At 46.1% G+C, this 9682-nt stretch overlaps 1 protein-coding gene across 1 annotated transcript; it reads left to right on the forward strand.

The window, feature by feature from the left end:
* Positions 1-374: 374 nt before the first annotated feature.
* LOC104162644 (fibroblast growth factor 12) lies at positions 375-9524 on the forward strand (the record flags this gene model as incomplete). The annotated part of the gene is made up of 2 exons (XM_009701423.1): positions 375-573; positions 9179-9524. Coding segments are annotated over 2 exons (318 nt in total), but the record flags the coding sequence as incomplete, so codon positions are not given.
* Between the last annotated feature and the right edge of the window lie 158 nt (positions 9525-9682).

The raw sequence follows: 9682 nt of genomic DNA on the forward strand, positions 1-9682 counted from the left end.
AGGGGAAGGCATTGGGAGCAGCAGATGAGCAGCAAGGCTGTCTCTGCTTCTCAGCTCTCTTTTTTAATTTTGCTTAGTATTTCAGTCTTAAATCCTGGTAAATTCCGGACTTTTCCTGCACGTTTTTCATGCCCGTTCACTGTAGGCTGGTTTACAAACCATAGCTCTGCCAGGGAAGGAGAGCCTTCCCTTTCAGTGTGGAGTTACCTAGATGTGTGTTATTGCTGGGAGCTGGTATTGCTGATGCCTGTTGTTTTCTATTGTTAAACTAACTGCAATGCGTGACCGTTGTGTATCACTCAGTGATGCCTAATTTAGGAGATCAGTGATTAATTCCTTCCTTTGCTTTTTCTTCTCTCTCTCTCTCACTGCAGGATGTTTTCACACCAGAGTGCAAATTTAAGGAATCTGTCTTTGAAAACTACTATGTTATTTATTCTTCCACGCTGTACCGGCAGCAAGAATCCGGACGAGCGTGGTTCCTGGGACTCAATAAAGAAGGTCAAATTATGAAGGGAAACCGAGTGAAAAAAACCAAACCCTCATCACATTTTGTACCCAAACCCATTGAAGGTATGGAATCTGTCTCGTCTCTCCATGGGGGGGTATGGAGAGGTGGAGTTTGCAGGTTCAGGTCTGGGGCTTCCTGGATAGAGATATTGGGGTGCAGGACCAGAAAGCAAGGACAATATTTGTAACATTTCAGAAAGGTGCTGGGCTGCACTCTTAGCATTTCATCTGCTTTCCTTCCCATATAATAAACTTTGCACATTGTCTCAGCTTTGGGGTGCTAAAGGATGAATTTAAAAGCGCAACAACATGAGAAGTCACTGGGAAAGGAAAACAGCCCTCGAGCAGCCAGCAATTCAAAATGAATCTGATCCAGCAGTGACCATAACGTTGGGTTCTCTGTGAGGATTTTCCCAACATCATTCAGGGGGTTTCCAGTCCCATGTAGAGTCAGTAGAGAGAGGATTTCTCTCACCTGATGTTAGACTTTGACACTCTGTTCATAGTATCGAGAAGAGAAATGGGTCTTATCAGCACAGCTGTGGATTGACTTTATATGTCTACCCTAAGATGCCTTAAATCTGTTTTTTCTTGTATGTAAAGACATCTTAGTTAGTCACTGGGGAGGAGAGAAACCTTATCATAGATGTCCAAAGTTAGATGAGATGCTGTCATGCCATACATCTTCATCACAGCGTGAGGCTTCAGTAAAAGTCATGGAGTTGAAGTTTTGCCCTCCTGCTACTGACTGTACAGTACTGAAGTGTGCCACAGGCTTGTGCCAGGGCATTTTGCTTTTTATGGGCTGGTCCATGATAAATGGAGAGATGTAGTGTGATAAGCGTAGTAGTTAAGTGGTATTAACTTGATTCTGGAAACAAGGAGACCTCTTTTTTTCTGTTGCTTGGAAAAAGCACTATTTTTGGATCCCCAGACTAGGTACACCTTTCTGACCCCATCTTGGACCTGACAGTGGCCACCTCAGGGACACAGCAGCCTGGGGCTGGCCTCAGCTACACCGCTCCATGCCCCCTCTGACTACCCCCATGTTGGCTGTGGGGTCAGGGCTGGACACGTGGAGAGAAGGAATGAACTGATGCTTTCCTCACAGGTACCGCTCACAAGTGGTGGAGGCCACAGCCAAGTCCATGCACTGGTAGCTGTTTTAACAGCTTCCCAGGTAAGGTGCAGGGGCAGATTAGCATGCATGAAGGCCAGTTCAGGAAGGCAGGCTGAAATCATCTGTTGGTCCACTGAAGCAAAGCGCAATGAGAGATATTCAGCTCAGCATTCCCAGAGCACCTGTGGCCTTTGCACAGGAGATGAAGATGTTGGAAGAGCAGAGAACGGCCTGGAACCTGTTGTCCTGTGCTTGTTTTCAACAGCTTTTCTGCAGCTGGCAGTCTTTTCTTGTTTATCTGAGGCGTTAGTGGGATTAGTGCCCTAAGCCCTCATTAAGTTTTGCTAAGGAACAGGGCCTTCTTCAGGCCTTGGGCTCATCACCAGCTTCTCTTCTGTCTCCTCCTCTTCTGCCTTGGCTGGGAGGCGAGTCTTTTGCAAGCGCTAGCTTTCACAGCTGAGTTTCCAGCTCCTTCTGGTATTTCTTTGCTGCCTGGCTGGGTGTTGGCACTGATCAGTGGGTTCCTTTGAATCCAGGCTTCTTTTTTGATGTGGTGAGCGTGGTGTCTGCTGAATGGCTCAATGGTTGTCTTTTGCATGCATTAAACTACGCCATTCCTGTGGCTCTCCCTGTGGAAAGCCTTGCCTTAATAGAGGTCCCTGACCCACAGTGAAGTTCTCATTGCAGCAAATGCCGCTCTGGCTTTCATTTTGAAAAACCCAGCCCAGCCCGAGCGCTTCCCTTTCCTGCAGTTGCATCCTCCCACGCTTGCTTCAATCACAGCTGTCACATAACCTCCCGAGCGAGTGAGCGCTTTGGAAGTTGGCAGCCAAATTAAGGGCTCCTCCACCCCTTCCCTCCTCCACATGCTTTGCAGTCAGCCTCTGTGAGTGCTGCTGCATCAAAGAGCTGGCAGTCTCCCAAGCCGAGGCACGTGTCAGCTTCCCAGAGCATTCAGCTGTCTGGGACTGTGACTCCAGACGGAGGACTCAGTTCCCAAGCCCAAGATTCATTGTAGGTAGCAGAGGCTTGTGGGGAGGGTTGGAGTAAAACACGCTCAGCTCCACGTGACTTCTCTGTGCTGCATCCATCAAAGTCTCTGCGAGCAGAGCTTGCAAGCAGAGATGTTACAGAAAAGGGGCAATTCCTGCCCTGTTTTAACAGCTTCTTTCTCTTTGTCATGACTCTAAGGAAGTATTCAAAGCACTCCCCTGCTATATTTGCATGTCCCTTCTGTTAAATGCTGTGGCATGCCCCAGCGTGTGGGCTTTGCTGCGTATTCAGGCCCGTACTTTGCAGCTTTGGCCTGCAGTAACACACCCAGGTTTCCTTTTGCCCGGGTACCACCACCAGCATTAGCCTTGCCACGTGATGGCTGATACAGTAATGTATGCGAGGAGGAATCTGGTCCCCTGGGAAGGAGAGGTGTTACATACATTGCTAGGAATCACTTCACCCACCACTTCAATTGCAATTATCTCTGAGAGGAAACTTCCCAGTTGTTTGCTATGTGCAGAAAAATTATGCAGCAGCTTAGCAAAGAGAGTGTTCGCAGGGAAAGGAAACAAAAAACCCCAGATCGCTCCCGGAGCTCATTTGACTCCCATTGCTTCATACTGCTTTCTGATCAGAAGTCCTCTCCTTGAAGTTGCAGATGCACAGTAAACTAATAAATAAATGTGAAATATCCTCCCAGATAATTTCTAAGGACTACATATGTGTACATGTGCATATCTATACAGTGGTATCTGTGTATGTATGTGTGTTATCTATGGCTTTCAGCAGCTACAACTTTACGCTGAGCTAATCCCACAGAGGGTTTTGACTCCTGTAGATTGTCAGGATGCTGGAGGTGTTCTGTGCGAAAGTCACTAGATACCAACTGGAAAAGTTTTGGGTTTTGGTTGATAGGAGGATATTTTTGGTTTAGTGTAAGTAGGAATTGTTTGTTTTTGGAAATAGCATTAAGCTTAATCAATATGAAAGCACAAAAAACTTACGAAGTAATAACAGGGGAAACGTTAAGTTCCTCTCCCATCTGTGCACAGGCAAAGCCAAGGCAAGCAGCCTGGCAGGCAGCAATTAATGTACTCTGTGGTGCCAGTTTTGGTTAAAAACACACATACGCAACACATTTCTTCTGATATTTTTATTTCTGATCACTGATCATTTGAGCTAAATGAGCCCTTAAAGTGCAGACATATAGACTGAACCAGACTGCGCAAGAAATTAGCTTGAGTATAATTGTCACTTGGACACCAAGTAATCTTTTAAAGCAATTTCAGTCTCTTTAAGTGTCTGTAGTGATTAATGCTGGACAAACACTACTGTCCACAGTGCCTCTTCTTCCCCTAAATATCCAAACCCGTCTCAAACAATGGGAGACTTTTCCAGTCACTTAAGTGAGAAATTTATCACATGCTTATTGTGGATGTGCTCTATTATTTATATTTCCTTCTCTTTGAAGACATCATTTCCAGATTGCTCTCCTAATAGAGCTACATTTCATCTCCTGCCTGGCCCAAGCCAGAATGTATTTGGGGTGGCAAATCTGGCCACAAAAAGCGGAAGACAACTCTTCCTCCATCTGAATCAGCAGAGCTGCCCCTAACTCCAAACTCATGGTGCTTCAGCCCTCATGACGTGAACACGTCTCGGATATGAAGGTGACCTGTTAATGACTAGTCTGATCCATTTATTACCACCGATGAATATCCGTGTGCAAGGAACAGCAGCCAGATCTTTCCCAGTGTGTTTTCCTAGGGATGCAACATTCCAGATTTGTTAAAGCAGAGTCCTCAGATGTGGCAAAGAAGTACAAGACCCTGGTGAACAGGAGGATGTGGTAGGCCTAGTGAAAATGCTTCAAAGGTATCACCTTAATCCACAAAACATCCTAAAAAAGTGTTCTTTAAAAAACCCAACAAAACCACACACTCTTTATCAGTCTTTGTTAACACAGCTCCTCTTTTGGGTCTGTCTTTCAAGTGGGCAGGCTTTGGTATGTTTTCTGTCTCACAGTAACTCACTTGTTCATCTATCAAACTCCTAATCATCTTATTAAAGGGCAAATGCAATGTATTTTAACCATGCTTTTGCTTGGCTTTTTGTCATCCTGTGCTGCATTTCTTACCTGAACAAACTGTGATTCCATCTGGCAGCATCCTGTGTATTTAGCCACCAGATAGATGCGAGCTCAAATGCCTCTGAAATGCATCAGCTGGGACTGGGTTTAGAACACAGTAATTAGAGGCAGAAAACGAGGGTGCATAATCACTTGCTCCTTCCTGCCCCTAGCTGCTGCTCAGACAATTAAGTCTCTCTACCGAAGCATTAGCTAATCCAGTCGCTACTGCAGATATCAACACCCGGAGCTGTGGCATCCGTCAGGGGAAAGAGCCTGTCTCCTGGGCTGCCTGCTAGAGATTGTGTGCCCAGCCCTGCCGAGACACGGGTCCAGGCTGCCATCGGGCTGCGTTGTGATCCTGCAGGGCTAACGACCTGCCTACCTGCTAAACGGCAACTCGGGAAAAATTTAGTCCCTTGTAAGTCGCTAGGGTCTGGGGCAGGGAAAGCCAGGAGTGAAGCTGGATGGATGGGATATATCTAATATATCTGCTTTTCCCCATATTTTAGAGGAAAGAAATGGAGTTTGTTGCATCCCCTGAACCACCTCAACTTGCAGCAATGCCAAGTGAGAAATACTAGGATCAGGACACAAAATGGTGTGTGCTTCTCAAACTCAGGCAGTCCCTGACGCCCAGGGAAGCCACACAGGGTGATTTAGATTTCACCATTTGGGTGGTGTGCCACTGCCATGCCTGGAAAGCAGAAATGAGACTGGGATCCTGTGCTAGCGCACAGGCGAGAGCTTGAGCTGTTCCTGGGTGACAGGCAGACGCCTCCATGCCTTTGCCTTCTGGAAGGATGCTCCCTGCCACCCCCTTCCCCCTTGCTTGTACCCCCAGTCTCCTTCCTACCTAATTTGCAAGTTGTTTCTTTGTGCAAAATTGTTTCCTTGCACATGGGAATGGCAGGCACTGCTGGTTAGCAGGGAAGCAGAGAATTGAAAGCTGCAAGAACCAGCCATGGGTGCAGCAACACTGCTGCTCACACACCACCACCACCACCACCCCCCCCCCCCCACCCCCATTTATGCCTGTGGCTCTTCAGCAGATCAAGCTAATGGCACTTTCCAATTAAAGCATGAATATGGATGTGTTGATTAGAATCTGGGACATAGGAGCTGATTATCTGATTGAAGCTCCAAAGTATTCGCTTGGTTTTCAGACATGAAGGGCTGTATTTGGCTTGGTGTGTGGGTGTGGGTGTGGGTGGGAGAAGCAAGGCAAAGCAGGGAGGGGATTCTTGTTTTAGCCAAATTGCTCATCCTTCCAAAGCTGTCTTGTGCTGTGTGCACCAGCAGCCCTCCGAGTGTCACGCTGCTGCTAGTTTACCTTGATGCAGGTGACAAGGACTGTGTTTTCATACATGCACAGGGACCCCAAATGGACCTGTCCTGAACCACAAAAATGTACTTTAAAGCTGGGAAGATCTGGGCACTCACAACAGTCCGTTTGCAAACATCCCCCTCTCCCTGGTCCATGACTAACATCTCCGCGTATGAGTCACACTCAAGCTTCATCAGTACAAAAAGTAACAAACTGCAATCCAAAAGCTTGTGTTGCACAACATGTCACAGTGTCCTTAAAACCCCACTCTTGTGCAGCTGTGTGGGTACACACCCATGTGTCTGTGTGCACACACACCTGCGTGCTGTGGTGCACATGGCTTTGAAGTTGCTGCTGAGCGATGGCCATCGCTCAGCACGCGTACACAAGCCTGTTGTGTAGGAGAATATCCAGGCACTATCTTATGCGTGGTGCCATATAAATACTGGATACCCTGGTACTGTACGTGTATCTAAACACTGAAAATACACTTGTCCTATGCTGCTACGGATTTTCTGGCATGGTCTGTTGGCACAGCCTGTCTGGTACAGAGGCTTTGACAGCTCTGTCTGAAAAGCACAATGTGAGCAGCCTCCAGCTGTGCCCCATGTCAGTACTTGTATCATGCACTAGACTGGAAGATAAACTTCTAATTCCTGCCCTATTTGCTTGCTAGGTACAGGATTTCTTTAATTTTTAACTGCAAATGTTGTTTACTTCTGTAGCCTGATTTATATTCATTACTCTATGGGCCTTGTTAGCGGCTCAACGTTTTTGCCCAAAGGCCGTGGAGAGAGGCAGGGAGCTGAGGAAAGGCAATGTGCCGTGGTGCTGCTGCTGCGGGCTTTGCTTAGGCTCAGCCCTTTTGGTTAAGTGTCTGGCCCAGCCTGATAGGGTACTGGGGATTGATGGGGGTGAGATGAGCTTAGTGCATGCAGCTGCATGGGGGAAGAACTCATGGATGTCCCTCCAACTCCAACTTGGGACCAGAGAAGTCACGGTGAAGATGACATTGCACTTGAGTCAGAACTTTGTGTATGGAATGTCAGGGCAACTCCGGCACAAATACTCAGTTCTGCTGGGCAAACATCACATCAGAGAATAAGGTTGGTCACAGAAGTGATGTGCCTCCTCAGTGTCATCAAAAGGCTCTGCAACTCAGGCTAAGAAATCACAAGAGCACAGGTTTTCCTCAACTGTTAACCTGTTCATACTGTTCTTTAAGATTTTATTAGGTACTTTGCCACAACAGGCAAACTCACCGTCACTAGGTTGTTGAGTGACACTTACCAAGGGCAGCTCAGCAGCTGAAAGGGGATGTGAGAGCCTTTTTCTTTCTGTTGCTGCCGTGCTGCACAGTTTCCTTGCAGCATGCACACAGGATCGATAGTCTGGGCAGCTGATGGGCAGTCCTGGCATTGCTCATCCTGGCCTAGACCCATAGGACAAGTCATTCATTTTCTCTTTTTTCTCATTTTCATCAAAAAATGGCTCCAGTAGCAATAACAGTTAGCAAAGCAGTACCTGCCTTTCAGCCACACTGGGAGGCCCAGCCAGTGTGTGTGTTTAAATTGCTTTGAAAGCCTTGCATGAAAAATACTCTATGGGAAAAGTAATATTTTTTCACTGCTCATATATTCAATGCAATATCCCTCCTATTAGTACACAGTTGACTGCACTTCATCTCTGTCCTGTATTGTTGCACACTGCTATAACTGTTTATCTAGCTAGGAGTAAAATGCAGAGCAATAATGTCATTTGCAGCCTGCCTCTAATTGCCAGGATTTATTTGAAAATCAGGGGAGGTTATAAATATAAGCACTTACATAGCCTTTTTATACGTGGGGTATTTTTTTCATTTCTTCAGATAATTTTTGAAATTTTGTTTTTGTTGATTACCCGGAACCAAAACCTGATGGGCTCTATCCCCTGTATTTGAGCTTTGTGCCATTGTTTGTGACGTGACAGCTTTACAAAATGAAGCAGTACACAATCATTTCTTTCTATCCTAATTTTTGCAAAGATCCAGGCATGACATTTGCAGTCTGAGCCTGCCTTAAGTTGAGGCTCCAATGTGCCTGCCCTTGAAATGCCTCACTATTTCACTCACATCTACACCCCACCACATTTGCGACGAGCTCATCAGAGATGCTCCCTTTGGTGTGAGATGCTGAGCTGCTCAGCGCGTGCCCCTGCTTTGGTACACCTCAGATGGCACAAGGATGGCCACGAGGACTTAGTCCATGTGGTGATTTGGATAAATGCTTTATGCTGCACAGAACATGGGGATGTGCCATGCCTTGGGCAGACATTGCCTTCTTGGGCTGAATAGGCTCTAGCAAGTACATTTTTATAGGACACACATTGCTTAGCCAAGGTCTGGAGAGAAGATGCCCTCCATCTTGCCCTGCTGCCAGGTGACCACGCAGAGCTGGGCTGGCTTCTGGCTTGCTGTCACTGAATTTAGCCCCATGTGTCTGCTCACGGACTTAGCCTTGGCTGTCTGTCTTGATTTACAGGGGAAAAAAATAAGAAGTGCTAAGCAGACCTCAGCTCTTGGCTGAAGGAGCCAAATGGGCTTGAGTCACCACTTCCAGATCCAGAGCTTGACACCCAGAAGGTGTGGATGGTTCAGATGCAAGGGTAGTTTTGATTCAAGATTCTGAAGGGCTTCTTGTTGGAGGTTAAGGGCTGGGGACCTGGTAATTCTTGGACCTGTTATTAGATTATAATCATCATCTTGAGACAATACACAGTGCTGTGAACTGGAATGTTTATTTTGTATATATGAATATAGTATGAAAAAACAGTAAAGCACAGAAAACCTAGAAAGACTTATCTGTGAGAAATCTCCTGTTTCTATCTGTGCCTTTGGAGGAATCCAGAGACAGAAGGAGGATCTGACTGGCAGCGAGGTCAGGTAACAGATCCTGCTTGGTAACAGGATCTACTGCTGGGTCACTGAGGTTTCTGTAAGTGTGTATGTGTTTTTATCATTGGGGCTGGAATGTCAGCCTCATGTACAAAGAAATAATTCATTATGTTCAGTAATGTCTGTGACTTCAGGGCTGTTAATGGGTGTCTTTTCTGTTTGCAGTGTGCATGTACAGAGAGCCATCGCTGCATGAAATTGGAGAAAAACAAGGACGCTCAAGAAAAAGTTCAGGGACACCAACCATGAATGGAGGCAAAGTTGTTAACCAAGACTCGACATAGCTGACAAATATCCTCCCTTCTTCCAACTCCTCCCCTCCCACCCACCTACCCACCCCACCTGGCGAAACCACACTGAGATGACGACAACTGAGCAAGGCAGGACCTACCGCTAGTGGCTAGGAGTCCGAACTCCAGAATCTTTCTTTGTGTAGGACGAGGAAATCGAATCCCAGATCCTGCCTGTTGCAACGTTTTAAAAAACAAAAACAAAAACAAAAAAAAAAGGGAAGAAAAAATGTTTTAAATCAGGACTCCATTAACATTTTCAAAAGCAAACTGTTTGCTCTGTGATCAAAGGGGGAAAAAAAAATCTCATCTCTGCATAATAATAATAACTAATAAATATTATAATAATAATAATAAAGATGTTACCTTTAAAAATAAA

Source organism: Cariama cristata, unplaced genomic scaffold (assembly GCF_000690535.1).
Source record: "Cariama cristata isolate BGI_N322 unplaced genomic scaffold, ASM69053v1 scaffold37675, whole genome shotgun sequence".
Lineage (NCBI taxonomy): Eukaryota > Metazoa > Chordata > Aves > Cariamiformes > Cariamidae > Cariama > Cariama cristata.